Source organism: Anas platyrhynchos, chromosome 2 (assembly GCF_047663525.1).
Source record: "Anas platyrhynchos isolate ZD024472 breed Pekin duck chromosome 2, IASCAAS_PekinDuck_T2T, whole genome shotgun sequence".
Lineage (NCBI taxonomy): Eukaryota > Metazoa > Chordata > Aves > Anseriformes > Anatidae > Anas > Anas platyrhynchos.
Window position 1 is genome coordinate 143,160,604 of NC_092588.1, and position 19,741 is coordinate 143,180,344.

At 40.6% G+C, this 19,741-nt stretch overlaps 1 protein-coding gene and 1 non-coding gene across 6 annotated transcripts in view; one reads left to right on the forward strand and one right to left on the reverse strand.

The window, feature by feature from the left end:
• Positions 1-1,768: 1,768 nt before the first annotated feature.
• On the reverse strand, positions 1,769-3,019 carry LOC101792949 (uncharacterized). Its single transcript, XR_011807065.1, has 2 exons — positions 2,904-3,019; positions 1,769-2,383 (listed from the first exon to the last, which is right to left on the reverse strand). It is a non-coding gene; the product is annotated as an uncharacterized protein (transcript).
• Positions 3,020-3,356: 337 nt separating this feature from the next.
• The window catches only part of WAC (WW domain containing adaptor with coiled-coil), a 58,053-nt gene continuing 41,668 nt past the window's right edge, over positions 3,357-19,741 (forward strand). For 4 of the 5 annotated variants that reach the window (XM_027450564.3, XM_027450566.3, XM_027450565.3 and 1 more), the window contains exons 1-3: positions 3,357-3,701; positions 3,859-3,895; positions 5,345-5,540. In XM_027450564.3, coding sequence (XP_027306365.1) covers positions 3,661-3,701; positions 3,859-3,895; positions 5,345-5,540 — 274 coding nt within the window. In that variant the 5' untranslated portion in view covers positions 3,357-3,660. The remainder of the gene's footprint in view (positions 3,702-3,858; positions 3,896-5,344; positions 5,541-19,741) is intronic. The other variant, XM_027450568.3, reaches the window with a different exon arrangement.

The following is a 19,741-nucleotide window of genomic DNA, read 5'->3' on the forward strand; positions in this document are numbered from 1 at the left end:
TTGATTTTGTAACTTTAAAAAAAACACATCTCAAGTTGCAATTGCAGTTGAGCTACGCTTTGTGGTAATACAGGTTGTGAGGTAGATATCTTTAAAGACTTCCAATGCTTCCCCCAAAGGTTTTAACATCCTAAATAAAGTAATAAGAGACATTAGTTATAGTATAGGATTACTTGGAAAGCAACCAGTAATTACTGAATTACTGTCTGAGATGGATAACACAAGAAATTAACATTATTGCTCTTTGTAAACTTTCCCCAGTAAAAGCTGTTTTTAAAGTAGACAATTTCAAGCTCCCTTTCAGTTAATGAAGTGAACCCATTTACACGTGCAACTTTAAAAAAACAAGTCCTTGCTATTTAGTTAGTGCTTTTCAGAGACATCCTATTGCAATGTAATTACTACCATGACCAGACCAAGGGGAAAGAGAATGCCAAGATACATCCAGTCAAATCACCTTCAGCTACTAAAAGAAAAACATTTTTGCTTTTATGCTTCAGTTCAGTATAAACAAGGGTGCCATGAATAGGGTGGTACTACAACAGTAACAGCACTCCTGAGGTTATCTCATTTTACCACCTCAGCGCTACTCAGGGGAAGCCAGTGGAAATGCTACACAATTGTTGATTAGCTCCCTCACGCTAATCCCTGCTGCAGAAGATGGAGCATAGCAATCAGAAGGATATAAAATTTGCTTATAATTATTGGTGAAGAGCCGTTACCAAAACCATTCACATCTGCATACCCTTTATACTCGCACCTGAGAGACACATGGTTATCAAGTAGGGAAATTGCAATTGCACTTGTTTCAATTCAGTGAATTGTTACAGAATGAAGATTTGACTTACAAAACAGGTTAAAGTTGCTGCTATACGTGAACGAGCAGGACAAAATTCATGTGCTTACACAGAGAGACTTTGTGACTTCGAGATACAGGAAACAGGACTGAGATCTCTGTCAGTTTGGAGTCCTCATCCCAAGGCTCTGAACTACGTGCCTCATCCATAAGAATGGATAACAGCTGCCCATCTACCTCCAATCTCTTTTTTTTTTTTTAAAGTTCCATTTTTATTTATTTCTCTAAATTCCACGTTGCTCACTCTTCTTTACAATCTCTTTTTTAGTTAGCTCCAGTATACATGGTGTATATATAGCTGCTTGTAGTGCTGTGCCTTGCAAGCAGGGAGTATGTACTTGTACCTAAACCTTTCACCAGCGTGACTCCTTTCTATACAAGGTTTTTGAGTATAGCTTCAGAAAATGCACGAACCATGTGGATTCTTACAGTTTAACCTTCCATACCCTGCACTATTCATGTTTTCTTACCTTAATTGAATTCCAGGTAGGAGATGACTGTAAACACTGTCTGTCTTTGTGCATGCAACTGAAAGAAACCTCCAAACCCCTTAAAAGGAAGGAGCCAAGTAGCTGGTTCCTAAGTATTTGGTCCCTAAGTATTCAGAAAGTGAAAAGAAGTATTATCCGATTTACTTGCATCCATTAGTTTTGCAATGGTTTTCTCCATAGCTGGGCAAGTAGGGAAAAGAAAAAAAGGGCAGGGGAAGGCAGGTGGGGGTAAGAGATCTGTCCAGATTTAAAGTAATATTCAGGCATTCAGCAGCAACCACCTGAAGCTCAAAAATAAAATGTTTTTTTCCTGTATTTCAGAATAGCCTTGAAACATCACCACATGAAAAACTGACAGCCTCAAATCTGCCTCAACTACGTATTTGCAATAACTTTGCAGTGATTTAAGTGACTATATAGATTTTGTTAATAACAAAACAGCAACTTTATTTAATCTATTTAATCTACATTTTTTCTAATGCATTTAAAAACCATGGGAATTGTATAGGAAGGTTGAAGGGAAAGTCCCTCTCTATTTGTACTGCTGAGGTAGAGTTCTGCGGCTAGCCATGTCTCACCTAGCAGAATTTTAGTACTTTGGAATCCAAACACTTGACAGTTTCACGTTACATTACTTTTCAGTTCTGGGGTATGCTTTAAGTCTCCCACCTCCTTCTTCAGGACATTAAGCAAAGTTCTAGAACTATCCAAAATCTTCATGTAAGCAGTTTCAGCTTCGTTAAGAATTTTGCTAAGATCATTCCGCAAAGCTATCTTCTGGTCCAGGTTTTCAGACACATGCCCCAGTTGTTCATTCAGGGCTTGAATTTCATGCTGGAGCTTACTTTTTTCCTCTTCTGCTTGCTGAATTTGTTTGTTCAGCTCCTCTTTTTGCATACATAAGTCTTCGATGTATTTTACCAGCTCGTTATTGTAACCCTGAAGAATAGCTCCCGGCTGAGTCATCCTCCACTCCTATGCCCGAGCTCTGCCACGGCTTCCTGAGGTCCCCTTCTTGGCAACAGCCTTCTGCGCCCTAACAAAGGGAAACAAGGAGAAAATAGAAAGTTCTGTAACAGTTAGTATATATAATGTGATGATAACGCTGAGACAGGCCGAGGATACGCTGTTCAAGGTTTATACACTGTTTTTGAGGTGGGCCATGCTGTGTCCCTTGATGGAATAGGAGCAAGACAAAAGGCAGAGAGGGCTGAGCAGGGGGGCTCAACAAGCACAACCAGCAGCACCCACCAGATTTTAAGCAAAATAAGGGGAATAAGGCATCTCCCCTCGCCCACAGAACCCGAATTTACCACAACCCACCCAATCTGACCCCCCCCAGCCCCACCACCCCCCTCCCGAGCCTCCAGCGCCCCTCTCCCCGTCCCCCTGAGGGGGGATGCTGAAGCAGCGCAGCCCCCCAGGGACATCTTACAACCACCTCCTCCCCGCCGGCCGCCTCCTGGCCGCGGCCGCGCCGCGCACAAAATGGCTCCTGCCTATACATCAAGTCCCCGGGCGGAAGGGGAGGCGAGCCGGGACCTTCCCTTTCCTACCTCGCAGCCGGAGCCGGTCCTTTACGGGCGCCCCATCGCTGCCCCCCGCCGCCTCTTGCGGTCCCCTCAGCGCCGGGCTCGCCCCCTCAGCGCCGCCAACGGCCGCGCCGAGCGGGGTGGCGGAAAGAGCCGTGCGCTTCCGAAGGGTGAGGGGGGGGTGGAAAATAACCCGAGCCCTCGCTCCGGAAACGGCCGATGTTTTCCGAAGACAGGTAGCGCTCGGCAGAGGAGGGCGGGGGGAGGGAGCGGCGGAAAGAGCCGATGTTTGCCGAAGGGCGGGGAGCGGGGGGCGTGGGGCTGGGCGAAGGCAGCCGATGTTTGCCGAAGGCAGAGTCGCCCGAGAGCAAAGGGGACAGCGGGGACGGCGCGCGGCGGAAAGAGCCGAAAAGAGCCGACGTTGCCCGAGCGCGGCGGCGCCCGCGTTTCCCGGATGTAGTTGGAGGAGCGGCGGCGGCGGCGGCGGGCGGCGCAGCGGGGGGAGGAGGCGGCCGCGGCGGCTCCCACAGCGGCGGCCTCGGCGCTCCGGGGGCGTCTGAGCGGGCACGGGGCCGAGCTGCCGGCGTCTGGAGGAGGAGGAGATGGGCCCGTGAGCGCTGCTCGCAGCCCAGCCGCCCCCCCCCGCCGTGCTCTGCCTGCCTGCCCCCGGTGAGGCGGAGCGCTGCCTCCCCCTCCTCCTCCTCCCCCCTCGGCGCCCGTGGCCCGGCCGCGGCCGTCGCCTGCTGGTGCCCTCACACTCACGCACACAGGCCGGGCATTGATGGTAATGTATGCGAGGAAACAGCAGAGACTCAGTGATGGGTAAATCCCTTCCTCCTCCTCCTCCTCCTCCTCAGGCCCCCGGCCCCTCCGCCATGTTGTGGGGCCCCCCCCACCCCCCCCCCCTTTGCCCCGGGGCCGCCTCCTCCTAACGCCTCTCTCTTTTCTCTCTCTTTTCTCTCTCCATTTCTCTCTCCAGCTGTCACGACCGCAGGGGGGACTCGCAGCCCTACCAGGTACCTGCAGCGCCGGCCGCTAGGCCCGGGAGGAGGAGCAGGGGAGGGGAAGGAGGGGAAGGGGGGGGGGGGGGGGGGGGAGCTACTCCAGCCCAGGCTTCGGCCGCCGCCGCAGGCCGCGCCGCCCCCCGGCAGCCCTGAGGGGGCCCCGGAGCGCTGAGGGGGTGGTGAGGAGCCGGGGGGAGGCTGCCCGAGGAGGGGACGGGGCTGTGGAGCGGCTGCGAGGCCGCCGGGGCCGGGCCGAGGAGGAGAGGCCTAGTGCGGGCCGGGCCGGGCTCGGGCCTAGAGGCGGGGAGGGGCGGGAGAGCGGCTCGGGGTCGGCGGCGGAGGAGCGGAGCCCCCGGGGGGAGGTGAGTGGGGGTCTCCCAAAAACAAAAGGAGGCTTGTTCCACCCCCCCGCCCCCCCTTCTTTAGCCCTTTCTTCGCCCCAAAACTGCGGCTGTGGGTTGAAACCTGAGCAGGGCTCGATTGGAGACCCTGAGTAACTTGAAGGGGGGGGGGGTGGAATGAGGGTTAATTTCGACGGTTGCCAGCTGCTGGGCTCCTTCGCCGAACATCAGAGCCTTGAGCTGCTGGCAATAACCTGGATTTCCGTCAGGCAGGTGCTGTATTCCTCTGTCTTGGCTATGGGGAAAAAAAAAATCGGTTCTCAGGGTGTGAATGTGGGGAATGCTGCGTGTGGTGATATTGCTCTCCTTAGGGCACATAATGGAAGTGTTTTATTACATTTCTGGGTATTTGTGCCACCATGAAGAGCAATCTGACAGTCCAGGGCAGCTGTCAGTGACAGTTCATGTAAATGTAAACACTTGCCCCTCAGAAGCTCAAGCTGCAAAATCAAGCACGTCAGAGAGAGGCAGAATATGTCATTTTTGGTAAACGTTTTAAAATTAATTTATCAAGTTACATGTTCCCCAAATTGTCAAGTTACACGCTCCCCAAACTAGATTTTTATTACATCTGTTACCAGGTTGCTAGTACTGAAATCCACCTCACAAAAGTTTAAGGTGAAACTGAGCACCCTCGATTACAGTCTGGAGGAGATATTCAAAGTTTACACTGATTCAATGCAACTTTCTGTTTATTCTCTTAATATCAGCAGAACTTGTGCTTTTCCCAGAAGTGTCAGAAGTACTGCAGCCTATGTACTGCTGAAAGCATGCAGTCCATCACTGGAAAGATAAAGAAATTAGGTCCATCCTAACGGCAGTTGTTAACTTTGGATCATGGTGGGAGCAAATGGTTTGAGTTCTAATTACAGAACTTGTTGCTTTAATGTAGGTAATTAAAATTAGAAAGGCTAATGTTGATTAATAAATGGGAAATGAAAAATTAATTACCTTTAAAAGTATTTTGGAAAGAGGTCTAAAACTTAGATCTGATGTTAATTTTTTTCTGTGACTTTCTGTCTAATGTCAATGCCTGCTCTCTTGCGATCTTCTGTTACAGGCTCTTAAGTACTCATCCAAGAGTCACCCCGGTGGTGGTGATCACCGTCATGACAAGATGCGAGACACCACAGATCCTTCACCACCAAATAAAATGTTGCGGCGCTCTGATAGCCCTGAAAACAAATACGGTGACAACACAGGGCACAGTAAAGCAAAAAGTGTGCATACTCACAGAGTTAGAGAGAGGGATGGTGGTGAGTTATCTTTAACCTTTATTTAAGCAATTACTAATCCTCATAAGTATCAAAATTGAGCAGTTACCACTCAGGTGAAGGGAACATTGCACTAAATGGTATACCTTGATGCTTGGAAAACTACAGAGAAACCAAAATGCACGTTTCGTTGGAAGCAGTCATTTTGGCAGTATAATACCTATTGATTTTCTTATTTTTACAGGTGTAGGAGTTTCTGTTTGGATCATAAAGCTTATATAAACTTTCCTTTTTTAAATTAGTATGTCTGACTTATTTTAGACATGCAGCAACATTCAATAATGTGAAATGGTATTCTAGATTATTTTTCACTAGTGTTGCTGTCTTAGAGACTATAACATTGCTGTTTTAACATAATTTTGTGTATTGTAACGCTCTACTATGGCGTTTATCCTCTGAAACACATAACTACATAAAAAGGAAGAAAAGCTTCATATTTAGATGCTGTGTAGAATTCTTAACAATCTTAGAATGATAATCAAAGATAGTACTTAGAATCCCTCTTGGCAGAAGCTTAGAGTCAGCTCACCTGTGTTTTTACAGGACATGATAGATAGTAATAACATGCCCAGATATTTCTTAACGGATACTATTTTCTATCCCTACCACCTAGAAACAGGAAAGAATAGGATTTTCCTTTTAATAAAAGATGTAACAGCTATAGTTTAGAAAATTGTGTTTACTGACTGAATTTGGAAGCCTGTTCCCAGTTTTGTAAGTATTCTAACTTGATATGAAGAACAAATATAAAGTATTCCAGTAGAGAACTTGGAACAAAGAAGCATTGATTCAAAGTTCCATATAAAGTTAACAATCTGTGATGTACGGATATATTTATGCTGCAGGATTGTTCCTTGTTGTAATAGTTTAAGTAAAATGTCTGGAAGTCCCGTTTAGAATATACTAGTTCACTACCACAAGGATATTTATGATACCCAAGTGTTCTTATAGTTCCTAATTTTTCTCCTTTTTTGGATTAATACAGAGGCTCTGTAGACCACTGATAATGTGATACGGTTCTGTAGAAGAATTACAAAAACATACATCTTGTGTTAGTATGCTGGTTTTCATTATATTTGATCATACTTGAAGGTGTAGGAATCTCACAATCAAATGCATGTGTAAAACTGGTAGGCTGCTGTTCTGTGCTACTTTCCAAGACACAAATCGGCCTTCTCTTTCCTGTTCACCTGTCTGAAGATATTCGTCCTACATACTCTTGTAATTCTGCTGAGTTTTGCTACAATCAGTAATTTTTTTGTTTCAGTGCAGCTACGTTTGGTGGAGTTACGCATATATGAAAACATCTGGAGGCTCTATGGGGAGCACATTTGCTTATTTGAGTACTGAAACTGTTCTTAAGGATAGGAAAGATATTCTGAAGTTCTCACTGAGTCTGGCTGGATTGAGTAGCTGGTAAATGACCTGACGTGCAGGTGTTCACAGTAATGATGGAGGAAAATGAAATATTTGTAGTTCTGTAAGTGTAAGGAACACTTAGAAACTTACTGCCCCTTCTCCTTACTAAGGCTGCAAACACAATTAAAAAAAATCCTTTATTCTGATCTGAAAGTGCTTCTGTCTACATCGTATGTTAGTAGACTAGGAGAAGGAAGTAGTCTTAAACAGTTTGAGGGAAGTTAGTAATTTTGAAACATAAGCATCTGTAATGGAACGGCTAAGTGATTTGTGTGTGTGTGTGCTGTTAATAAGGTTAGTTTGGTGCCAGTTTAAGGGTTTCAGAACATAATCAAAACAACCAAAGTTGTGTTAAGCACTACGCGTTGCATATAGTAAACCAAAGTTGAGCAGGTATGAGCAGGAGGATGTTAACTTTGTCTTCCAGAGTAACTACATACAGGTTTGCACTTGTTGGATCTTTTTTTCTGTCCCACTATGACTTACTGAATCTTTCTGTCATTATGAATTGAAGGTAGGTGTTAGAATGTAGGTAAATGTGGACGTTTACACGTTGCTAATATCCAAAAGACATCATCTAATAATTTACCATGCCCTCTGTCTGCTGAAGTGCACCGAGGTACTGTTTGTTGTTGTAATATTAACACGGTTTTGCAGGTGCAGACATACAAGGGAGAAAAAGGAAAAGTCTGTCTTTGTTTAAATGAGCTGGTAAAAAAAAAATTGAAAAAAGCTAAAAATTTTCTTCAAAGTCCTAATATGACTTTTTTACTTCATGAGTGTAAAATAGGCTTGGTTGTGTTTTTTTTTTGTAGTTGCCCTGCATTATTTTAAAATGAGAGGTGCTTGATTTGTAACTACTACAAAGGTATTACTGCCTTCCTATCATCCAGCTGAATTTATCAAAACAAATCACATTGAAAAATCTCCAGTATTTATTTCCCCAAACTGCATTAAAGCCCCATACAAACCATCTGTTTTTCTCTCATCCCTTAGAAAATAAAACAAAAATGTGGAGTGTTATTGCTGAACAGAAAGCTGAATTAACCGAACCTGCTCCCTTTCAAGTTAGTCTTTGAGAAGTCATTCCTGTATACCCTTACTAAGTTTTGCTGTCAAGTGATAAAAAAGATACACCAGGACAGCATGCTGATTGGTATTTCAGACTCATTTAGTCATGACTGGTTCACTTTTTTGTGGTAAATACAGAACTGGCTAAGTGTAATTTAAAGATTTGAGTGGACGCATATAAAATGTAAGAGCTATAATTAAATTGATTTCAAATGAATACCTCAGAAATGGCAGAACCTCCCACTGCAAACAGCTTTGGTACCTGTGTAAAGGTATTTGTCATCATCCCTTATTTCTGTAGTATTTGTAGCAGAATCTTTTGTGTTTGTAGAACTGTATCCATGGTGAGAAATTTAACTGCTTACAATTAAGGCTTTAAAACTTGGGTTGGGGTAGGCCCTCCATACTGATACAGTGCAAACAAAGCATTTTTCAGAGTTGCTTACAGCATGGTTTCTGTGGAAAGAGACTACGTACAGAGACAGGAGGTTCTCTGGAGAGGGACTTCGAAGTGTACCTTGTACTAATCCTAAAACTTGCAAGTTTTTGTCACATCCCTGCTTTCCAAAGAGAACTGGTAAGTCTAGCATGTAAAAGTGCTGGATTAACTTTGGTTTTGCCTTCAGGTCCCCGTGCATGGGGATATTGTCCCTGTGTGCAGGGGTTTGAAACATAATGAACAGCTCCCCCCTTCTCTGTATCTCTTATTTCTAGGTCAGCTGCTATAGGCAAGTGCGGAGTTTGAAGAGATTAGGAGTCCTGTGAGACCAACTCAAGTGTGAAGTTCCTTAACAGTAACAAATAGGGAATTACAGCTGGCATTGTTTACAGGGAATAGAAGTATGAAGGGCCTTGCAGAAGGGGAAGAGTGTTTCCATTAAAAAGAAAAGGGAAATACAAAGATTTTAGCATTCCCGTGCCCAAGGATGGTGGATGATCCTTGTAGGCCTTTTCAAAGCTATAAAGGAAGTGATAATATCAGTATAAAAGTACAGGAAAGAAAGCAAAGAGGTCAGATGTGTAGGGTAGCTTTGGGAATGCTGTGAGGGGGAAGGGTGTGTGTATGTGTGTGTGTATACACGTTATTTAGGAGTAAGAATTGCAAGATGTGACCTTCACATTGTTTTGTTTTGTTTTCCTTCTGAAGTTTCTTCCTACTGAAATATATGTGCCAGAAAGACCAACTAATGATAGAAAAGATACTTAGCAAAACTTCTTGAGGGGGAAAAAAAAAAAAAGAGTTCAATTTAACTACATGTACACAGTTGTTTATTATAGTGAAGAAAACGCTGAGTATTTCACTACGTTTATATTTGAGACGTTGGAAATGTATGTTTACTTCATGTTATGATCATAATAAATTGTTTAACATCAATGGAGAACATTAGTATGCACAGCATGATTTTTTTTAGCTGGATTGTATGCTGTGTATGCTATTTTCATAAAATTTGATTGTCACTTGTGATACTGAAGTTCCAAAATATCACTGAACTTTAGTGAATATTTCTTTTGCATGCTTTTTTTAATTGTCAAGAGCACTTTCAGTAACAACTCCCTCTGCTCTGTGATACGGTTCTAACATTCAAAATGCTACTGCTAGCAGGGCCTGAATGGAATATTTTATGAGTCCCTAGTTTTATGGAATTGCTGCTGGGAGCTTCTGTCATGAATTGTTTTCGTGCTTTGTTTCCAGTGGTTCCTGAAGGAGTTCAGAATGCTCATTGCAAAAGGAACACGGAACAGCTGGAAGCAGGAAGCTAGCTTTTCTTTCCTGTGTAAGCAATGCTCACAGGAGAGGAGGACAAGAAGCTGGCATTTGAAAAATAAACTATAAATAATAAATAAATTGATAATTTAGCACTATCGTTGACCACCAGTCAGAAATGAACAGGACATTAGGGCAGGTGCAAGAGTCAAGTGCTACCTGTGCAGCACTTGCTGCAGAGAGGAAATTACAGGACTGCTGGAAAGAGGGAAGTCTGAGAATAGTGAATCATAGTGAAGGGTTGAGTCATTGTTAGCTGCTGTTGAAGTTATTATTCATTACTATGAAAACAGTTCTCTCACAGTAACCATGAGATATCTGGGATGAGAGAAGTCTGTGATCCAAATGAGCATGGATCATCCCTGAAACATGCTTTGAAAGCTGCATCCCACCCCAACATAAAAGTGTTTTTTAAAATAAATAACAAAATAAAAAGAAACTCTGCTACTTACTGCTAGTAGTTTGGATGGCTCTGATGGAGGTGGGAATTTTTTCCCCGTTTTTTTTTAATTATTATTATTAATTATTATTTATTATTATTATTGTTATTATTATTATTATTATTATTATTATTATTATTATTATTATTATTATTATTTAAAAAAATTGTTTCCAGAACCTGTTAGTACTTCAGCTTTTCTCTGAATTATAGACAAATGCCCACACACAAAAGACAGAAAAAGTCGATTCCTGTGGCTTCCTAGTTTTGGATAAAAGCTTGCTTTTTTTCACTAATATTAGTACCTTCAATTGGTTGCAATTAATTTTAGGAGTTTGTTTCAAAACTTGGAAATTGTAGATAGAAGATAACTTCACTCCATATGTTTGGCAACATTTCTGATTTTTTTCTGTATTTTTGGCTGGATTTGCTGGGTTTTGTTTTCTTTTTTTCTTCTTCTGTGAGAATCTCTAATAGAAAAATGGAAAGTGTGATAATGGAGTCACAGTGAGTGATATAACTTCTGTATGCACCTCCTTTAGTTTTGAAGTGCAAAATGTCAATGACAAATTGCTTTTAGTTTTTAATACGTATCATTGATACATAAAAAGTGTTCCTTTGTGTTGAGTTTACTTACGGTCCTGCTTTCTGAAGGTATGCTCCTAGCCTTAGCCTGTATATTCCACTTCTGCAAACTGTTGCCTGGGCTTTTGAACTTGTACTTTTGGCTTGCTTTTCTGAAAATGAGAAGCAGCAACGAAAACTGGTAGTTTCTGATGAGTTGCCTGCTGCCAGGCAGTAGTAAAGATAACAATTTGTAAATTATGTTTGTTTTTTCTTTAATTTTTTCTTTTTTTCTGGAATGACTCTGTACTGTGCAATGGCCCCTGCTTAAAGTTAGTTCCTGAACTGTGGGTTGTGACAGTGCTGTTTTCTGTGAGAGGAAATAATGTTTATTCACAATTTACGTTTGTTTTTCATGCTCTTTTAGTTAATCCATACAACTATCAGTAAGCCAAGTATCATTAAATTATGCAGAACTTGCAGGGAAAGGCCTGTCTGGTTTGGCTGAGAGAAGAGGTGCTTTCATTGCAGTGTCGTTTGCCCTCTGCAAGGTGTCTTCTAGTTCAACATGCTGTAATAACTTTCTGGTGGAAAACAAAAGTGTTCTGGTATTGAAAAACAGTTCTTGAAAGTGATGCTTTTAGGCCCTTGCATTGCCAATACATGGTTGTAATGCAAAAATGAATTTCTGGACTTTAACATCTGAAGAGAGAAACTTTTATACGTGTTGAGCAAGACTGATCTCCTGTTAGTGTGTTCTCTTGAATTCTGAAGGGTCCCAGAACATTGTTGTATTTGACCGCAGGTGTTTCTGCTGTAACTTCAGCACTTGATGGTTCTGTTTCTGTTCTTCAAGGACTTTAAAAGATTACTTAAAGGACTTTAAAAGATTACTTAGCTTTTCACAATAAAACTACCCTAGAAAAAGTGCTTAAGTTCACTACCTCACTAGCTGTTCCTTTATCCCAATATTATATTGTTAGACAGCGTTCATAAAAGAACACTTTGTCTACTACCAGGCTTATTCTCCTTATTTGTTTTGCACAAGTTTCTTTTTTTTTTCTTTTAGCGAAGTAGTGTTTTTTTTCCCTTGGAAAGACTAGCCTAATGATGCAGGGATTTTTGGAATAAACCTGTATTCCTTTGGTGCTACTAAAAATACTAACCAATAATAATTGTGGCTTAACAGATTTTTGCTGAATGTTGTATTTCTGTCTGCAGTTTTATGCACAGGAAAGAATATTAGAATTTTACCACATGCCCGTTACCAATTGATTGAAATTTTTGTCCAAGTGTTGCTTTGTGGAACAGTACTTCAAAATTCATTCATCTGCAGTGACTGACAAATCTGTGGTAATATATAAGGGACAAAATTTTGTTAATTTCTGAGGTGTGAGCTTGTAAAAATAAATAGTTGATCCTGTAAATTTTAACAGCGTTTTAAATTATTCCAAAGACATCTCTTGACCCTGACATTCACTTCAAATATTTTCCTGCTGCAGATAGTTTTTCTCAGGCCTTCAATGAAAACAAAAATAAAACCCTTGAATGTTGATTTTCAGTTCAGCTCTTCAGAAAATTTGGTTATCAGCAAAACAGCCTGGAGTTGTCCCGCATAGCTCGGAGAAATATGAGTGTCTCGTGAAAAATTCTGTTGAGGGAGGAGAATCTCCTGCAAATCAGAGTTTGGTGGATGAATACTGGCAGACTCCCATCATCTTGCCACAGGTCTGAAAGAAGGAGATGCTTGTGTATCCATCCTTTTTCTCTTAGGACAGCACTTGATTCTTCTCACTGCTTTCAAGCTTGTGAGGTTAAGATGCATGTTTTAAGACAAATTATACTTGGTTCTGACTAGAAACTGATGAAAAGGAGACTCTTGGAGCGCTACTCAAAAATAACATGCAGTTGGACATTCTGACTTCCAAGTTATTGGAAAGGGAGATGCATTTTTGAGTGGATGACTGACAAGAGACCTCATTATTCACTTTCTCTTTATGAGAAATCTGCTAAACGTTTGTGGCCTTGACTTGTGACTCTATGCATGCAGCAGCATTACGGTGTGTTTGAAGGGAATGGAAAACAAGATACCTAAATGCCTTTCTTGATTAGACCCCATGCTACTTTGGAATAATTTGTTTCTTGCTGTGCCTGTTACAACGAGAAGTGTTGAAAGGGAGTAGTATGTCAAAGTTTGATGCTGTAATTTTTCTGTTTTGCTTTTAAGACACACCTAATTTTGTTTCTACAACAGTGATACGATAAAATAATTTCCTGCTTTTGTCATCACTCAAAAAAGGCATGTAATGCAGTATTGATCCAAGTAGCAAAGGCAAGGTGCTCAAAAATGAACTAGATTCTTCTGTGAGGAAGAAATCTTAGGATTCTTCACAATTTGTCAATAATTTGTCACTGAATGACAAATAATAAAAACTGTTTTAATTGTACAGAGCTGGCAAAGCTACGTAAAAGTGCAAATGCTAACTTATCTGCAGGTAAAAAGTGGTCTGCTGTGTGAAATGTTACAGGAAGGAGTGGAAGTATTAAGAGAAGGAAGATGACTGCAGATAGCGATGACTTTTAAAACAGATGTGAAACTCCTGACGCAATTAAGAGCATAAATACTGAGTACAGTGTTAGCCAGAAAGGCTTTATAATCAGAGGATATCAAGTAGGACCTGAGAGAGGTTACCTCTTAAAGCTAATGAGACAGCTATTGGAATACAGTCTCTGCTTTGATTTTCACAGTTTAGGAAGGATGCAAACACGGAGACTTTCAGAGAAGAGGCAAAAAAAAAAAGGCTGTAACTGATATTTGGGCCTTAGAAGGAGAGACTTGATAAACTCTTGGCTTAGTTGCAATGGAAGCATTAAGGGTTTAATTCAGTTAATAACTACAATGAAAAGAAATGTCATACTTTAATATTCATTCATATTAAAGAACTATAATGAGTTCTTCAGCAAACAAAGGTGCAGCAAGATCCAGTTAGCTTAACTGAAGTATTCAGAAAATAGAAATTAGGCACAATTTTTGCTGTTGTCAGTAACAATTGGGGAAGCTTACTGTGACAACTTTTGCAGAGCTAGATGTTTTCAAACAGAATTACTTAAAGACAGTTCTCAGAGGCATCTTCAGTGCAGAAAGTTGAACTAGCTGTTCAGAGATCCACTGGCAGATAAAACAATAATGTGAATATTTGTTATTCAAATGATCTAGATTAGTGGCCTCTTCAAAATGGAACAGATTAAAAATTGTTAGTTAACTTTGTAAGTAATACTCCTGTGATAACTTTTTTTTCCCGAGTGGTTGAACTTAGCTCATGGCACACGAAGGTTATCATAGAATAGAATCACAGTCATACAGGTTGGAAAAGACCTCTTAAGATCATGAAGTCCAAGAGTTACAAACCTGTGAACATAGTTTCTATTGCACTGTAGGATTTTTGGTCATGGAGAGTATGTTCTTCTGAGTGCAGTTTTGAGGTCAAGTGAAACTATGACAGATCTGTTGGCAGCATATATGCTTTGATTTGCTTGACTGGTTGTTATATTTGCCAGATTGGCTTTTAGTATGAGTTGGCCGTAACTACAGAGCTTCATCTATTTGGACAGTATCTGAGTATCATGAAATTGCTTTACTGTTTCAGGTTTGCAGAATTTGCATATGCCAAAACAAATGTAAAGTTCTTGAGTTTCTTGTTTTCTTTGCCAGGACTTGTTACAGAAAGGTTGACATGCTTGCCTGGGTGGCTTTTTACAGAATTATTTATAAGGCCCTTCTACTTCCCCTCCCCCCAGCATACATATGCATTATTTCAAAATTAAATTCACTGATTTGAAAGAGAGTAATTGATACACTCTGTAGGTAAAGATTTCTGTTTGGATTAGAGAAGCGTTGTATTCATTAAACTTGTCAATTGTAGATCATGTTTTTGTGGAATAATGTGAATTTAGGGAATAATTTGACTTAAATAATCTTTCAAGTTGGTTTTAGGTTTATCAAACTGTTGTTTTTTTTCCTGATGTTTCCAATTTCATTTTCTTGTTTGTTACAGTTAACTTTGGTTTAAGTATACTGAGAATTAAAATGTAGAATCTTTTTTTTTTTTCTGAATTGTGATACATATGTTTTCACTCAATAGAAAGGATTAGTGTGTCTTGCAGAATTCCTTGAGGAGGCATGGTATAAGCTGAAAGAACTTGTAACTCATAAGAACTTTCGAAATCTTTGCTTTAAATGAAATTTCCTTTTCTTATGTATAAGATGATGAAGTCAAGATACATGATCAATTATCCAAATGAAACTGCTGTCAGTTTTTCTCCTCTCCATGCCAGAGTCTGCTGACTTATCTATTTGGATACTTTCCTTGTAATTCATTGTGACTCTAAAGGAAGCAGGCAAAGTAGTTGGACATAGGAGGGTGACAGCTTGATAGTGACATCTGGCTCCTTGCTATCTATGTTTCTGATTCCCTTCCTCAACTTCAGCTTCGACTGAATGTGAGAAACGGATCTGGGTGTAGAGACTGAGATAGCTACAGGATGAGACGAGAAGCAGGATCAACTAGGTTACTTCTGTTTATATTAAGATCAAATCCGTTTTATTTAAGTATTAAATAAGGCAATATTGAATGGAAATTGCTCACACATCATTTTCTGCAGTAATTTCACTAACGTTTAAAATAATAAAAGCCTGTGGTTAAGATAGTAAAGCTTCTTATTGTAAAAAAAAAAAAATGAAATTTTAAAGAAATCTTCTGTAAAATTACATTTTCTTCTTTTTTGAAGCTATTTGTGATATTTCTTTAAAAACATGCAAAAAAAAGTGTGTTATACAGCAGTACAAAGTGACAGTATTTTGATCTGAGGCACATGTTTTTTGTGGCTCAGGAAGTTCTTGCAGTACAATCTGTGTAGGTGTTCTTGTGAGTCCAATTCATTTGATAAAGTGAAATTCCTTCTTAATGTTTTCCTAACTTCAGAGAGTTGAGAGAGCTACCTGAAGTATAAATAAAAATAGCTCGTCTGTGCCTCCTCATGGGCAGTTGACTAAAACCCAAAATGCTGCCATGTTTAGGAGTGGAAGAACAGAGATTGATCTCTCTCCATGTGTGTAGAGTTGAGTTAATAGAAGTTCCTATGTGGTGCATCCTGAACAGGGAATGATGTGGAATCATTTTGATAAATAAGGAGGAAGGAGGTGTGTTTATCTGGGATGTGTTCGTTTGTGCGTTTAAATCCCCAGTATGAGCAATTTGCTTTTATTTTAAAACCAAAAAGTTTGGCCATTACTGGGGTAAAGTAACATCTTTAATTTGCTGTTTTATCATGAAGAGCTGTGCACGCAGAACAGGTGCTGTCATTACCCCGTGCAGTTGTTCTGTCAGAGAAGCTGCCTACCATAGAAAAGCTTGTGAGAAGGGAAGCTGTGAACATGCTGACTAATTTTGGCCTAAGCAAAAGGCAGTGAGATAAATACTTGGAAATTTTTGTTTAAAAAAAAAATCTTGAAGAAAAAATATAAACCATTTCTGGTCTGTTATTAGTGATGTGAGAGCTTTACATTTTTTCCTGTAACTGTACCTAAGGATTTGAGGTTTCAGTGATTCTGCTTTTGCCACTAGTTATCTTACATCGGCTTATTGCAGGATTCTGAGGATAAGCCTTTTTGTTGAAGGAAAAAAATCATCATTTGAAAAAGAACCATAGTAATAGGTGTGTTAGCATTATATTTTACTGGTTTCAAACTAAGTAAATATGTTAAATTGTCTTTTTTGGAGCTTTACCACAAAAAAAAAAAAAACAACCCTCAACCTAGTTAAACCTTCCAATAAAAAAAAATCTCCCCCATGCACTGCTTTTTCAAACCTGTTACATCTGTTACTAGAAGTAAGTTCCAGTATCCCTGGAAAGATGTTTTTTTTCTTCAAACTTGTTTTTGTGGAAGAGAATATTACTGTAGAAATCTGATCTGTTTCAGAAAATATAGAGCATGGCAGTCTTCTGAAACATTTTTAAGCAGCAGTATTTACAGCTCTGTCCCAGTTACACAGATTAGTTGCTTTCCCTTGGTTTCCTGTATTTCTTAAATATCCTGCTGTTTTATGTCCTCCAAAAGCGAGAGTCTTCTTCAACACTTCTCTGTGTGCGTTTGTTACTGAGCTTGTCAGAGTAGCTGAGCTGTAAATTATTCATACCTATCGGTAACAAAAACATGGAAGGAAATCTATGATCTGCCCTACTGTTGTGTTTCAAACATACCTGTTCACTTGAGAATGTAGGGGCAAAAACATCTTGTGTTTTGTTTGTTTTTTTAGTCAAGGCAAATAATTATTGCCCAAAGCCCCATCCAGCCTGGCCTTGAGCACCTCCAGGGATGGGGCATCCACAGCTTCTCTGGGCAGCCTGGGCCAGGGCCTCACCACCCTGTAGAGAATTTCCTCCTAACCTCTAATCTAAATCTCCCCTCTTTTAGTTTAAAACCATTCCCCTTTGTCCTGTCACTCTCTGCCCACGTAAAAAGTTGCTCTCTATCTTTCCTAGTAGCCCTCTTTAATTACTGAAAAGCCGTGATGAGGTCTCCCTGGAGCCTTCTCTTCTCCAGCTCTCTGGCTGTGGCCAACCAGCCAATTCCTTATCCACTGAATATTCTACCGTTCAAATCCATTTCTTCTGAAGTTATTGAGTGCCTCAGCCCTCCCAGTGTCAGTTGTTAGCATTTCTCCCTTCTCATTTATTGGAGGAGGAATGCTCTCCTTGGCCTTCCTTTCCTGAGCAGTGGACCTCTAGAATCCTTTCTTGTTACTCTTTGCAGCCCTTGCCAGGTTCAGTTCCACCTCTGCTTTGGCTTTCCTGGTCCCGTCCCTACACATGTGGATGGCATCCCTGTACTCTTCCCAGGCCATGTCCCTGCTTCCCTTACCTGTGCATTTCCTTCTTGCGCCTCAGTTTGATGTGTAGGTCCTTGCTTAGCTGTGCTGTTTTCCTGCCTTGCCTTCTTGATTTCTTACACAGGGGGATGAAGAGATGTTGTGCTGTAAGTGTCCTTAAAGATTTGCAGGCTCTGATTCTGTCCCTAAGGACAGTTTCCTAGGGGATCCCATCCACTAATTCTTCAAGGAGCTGCGGGTTCATTCTTCTGAAGTTCAGGGTCCTGGCTTTGCTCTTTGCCATGGAACGCACGTTTATGCATTGGTTCCTCTATACAAATTAGGTAATGCACTTAAACACAGGAGGAACAAATGAGGTAATTTCATGTAATTACATTCTTCTGGCTGATGGTGATTTCATGTCAGCTGTCACCCTTGACATCAGCGGGCATTCACGCACCTCCTGCTTAAGTGCTTTGCTTATTCAGACACCTGCAGCTGACAGGTTAACGCAGACTTAATTTTCAAATCTTCTCACTTCTTCTGAAAGAATACTATATTTACCTGATGTAATATGAGGAATAATATGATCATTTTCCAATTCAAGTGATGTCAAGTTCACCTTTCTTACTGGCAAAACGCTGTCTGTGCTAATGATTGCAATCTCTCTCCACTCATTTGAGAGTGTTTACTTAGCTAGGGAAATAAATGAGACACTTCAGCAACCAGGGAATCGTAAAATGTATTTTCAGTGTGTAAACTTCAGCTTTTGTGGAGAGTAAGGATTTCCTGGGATTTCTTCTAGTAAGGAAATTCCAGGAAAGATCAGTTGAATTTTTCTATATATTTTTAAGAATTACTAATTTGGAGGAGGGAATAATTGTCATCTAGTGTGCTTTCCATGTTGGAGAATTGTATTGCACAGCACCTTCGTTAAGCTGTGCTGAACTCCCAGCCTGACACTGGCTGGGAATCCATGATGTTAAAAGCCCAGTGCTTTTATTTGTATGTGTAATATCTACATGCATGTGTATACATATGTGTATGCATAAAAATAATCTCTTTAGGTGTATCCTTGCTATAAATGAGTGGTTTTTTGTAACTGTACTGCGTGCATACGAAAAAGACCTACTGTAGTATATATTCAACTAGATTTTACGTGAATGGCACAAGGAGATCCATTTCTGTGTGCTTGCACTTCTTTGGAGGCAACTTTGTTCATGCATTTTTAGTCTCAAGAGAGTACTCTGACCATTTAAATGGTCTGGTCATCTCTGAAATTAACATCTGAAGTTTGATGCAAAGAAGAATGTAAGTCTTGCAAGAGGCATATGACCAGAATCTGTGTGTGCCTGTGGGGATAGATAATACATTTTTATGCTAGGGTAAAATAAAAGAAGTCTATCTTCTTGCTGATTTTTATAAAAGTTAGCTTTCTTTGCTTTCTTCTTTGAGGAGAATGTTAGCAACATGATAAACAGCAGAAATGAAGGTGAACAAATGCTTCTGTTGTTGTTTTTTTTTTTTTTTTAAGAAACCTTTTCATTAATGCTTAAACATTAAAGAAAGTTCCCTTTAGGGAAATCGTGACATGGAATGTGCATTTTTTTAAAGAATTTAAGCATGAAAATGTCACCAGTAGTTCACTACACAATCTTTTTTTCTGAGTGAAGGTGTTTTATAGCTTTAACATGATAACAGTGTGCTCAGTATTGAGGCAAGGTTGTTAGTTCCACACAGTATTGATCAAACTGAATTTTTGCCTTTGTGTATTGAGGGTTTAAAAAAAAAAAAAAATTGAGCACTAGCTTCCTTTAAATGTTTTTTGTTGTTGTTGTTGTTTTTTTCCCTCTCCTTGCTGTTTTGATCTCTCTTGCTGGTGTGGAATGAATATCGTTGCCTGGCACAGGGAAGCCCATGGTGGAGGTGCTGTTGGACTTCTATCACCAAACTTCATCTCTTTGTGCTGTATTACAGTATTGTCGTGGCAGGGCTGTTCACTAGGGTTTTGTGGCAAGGCCTCAGAAGGGGGAAATTCAGCCTATTGCCCTTACGC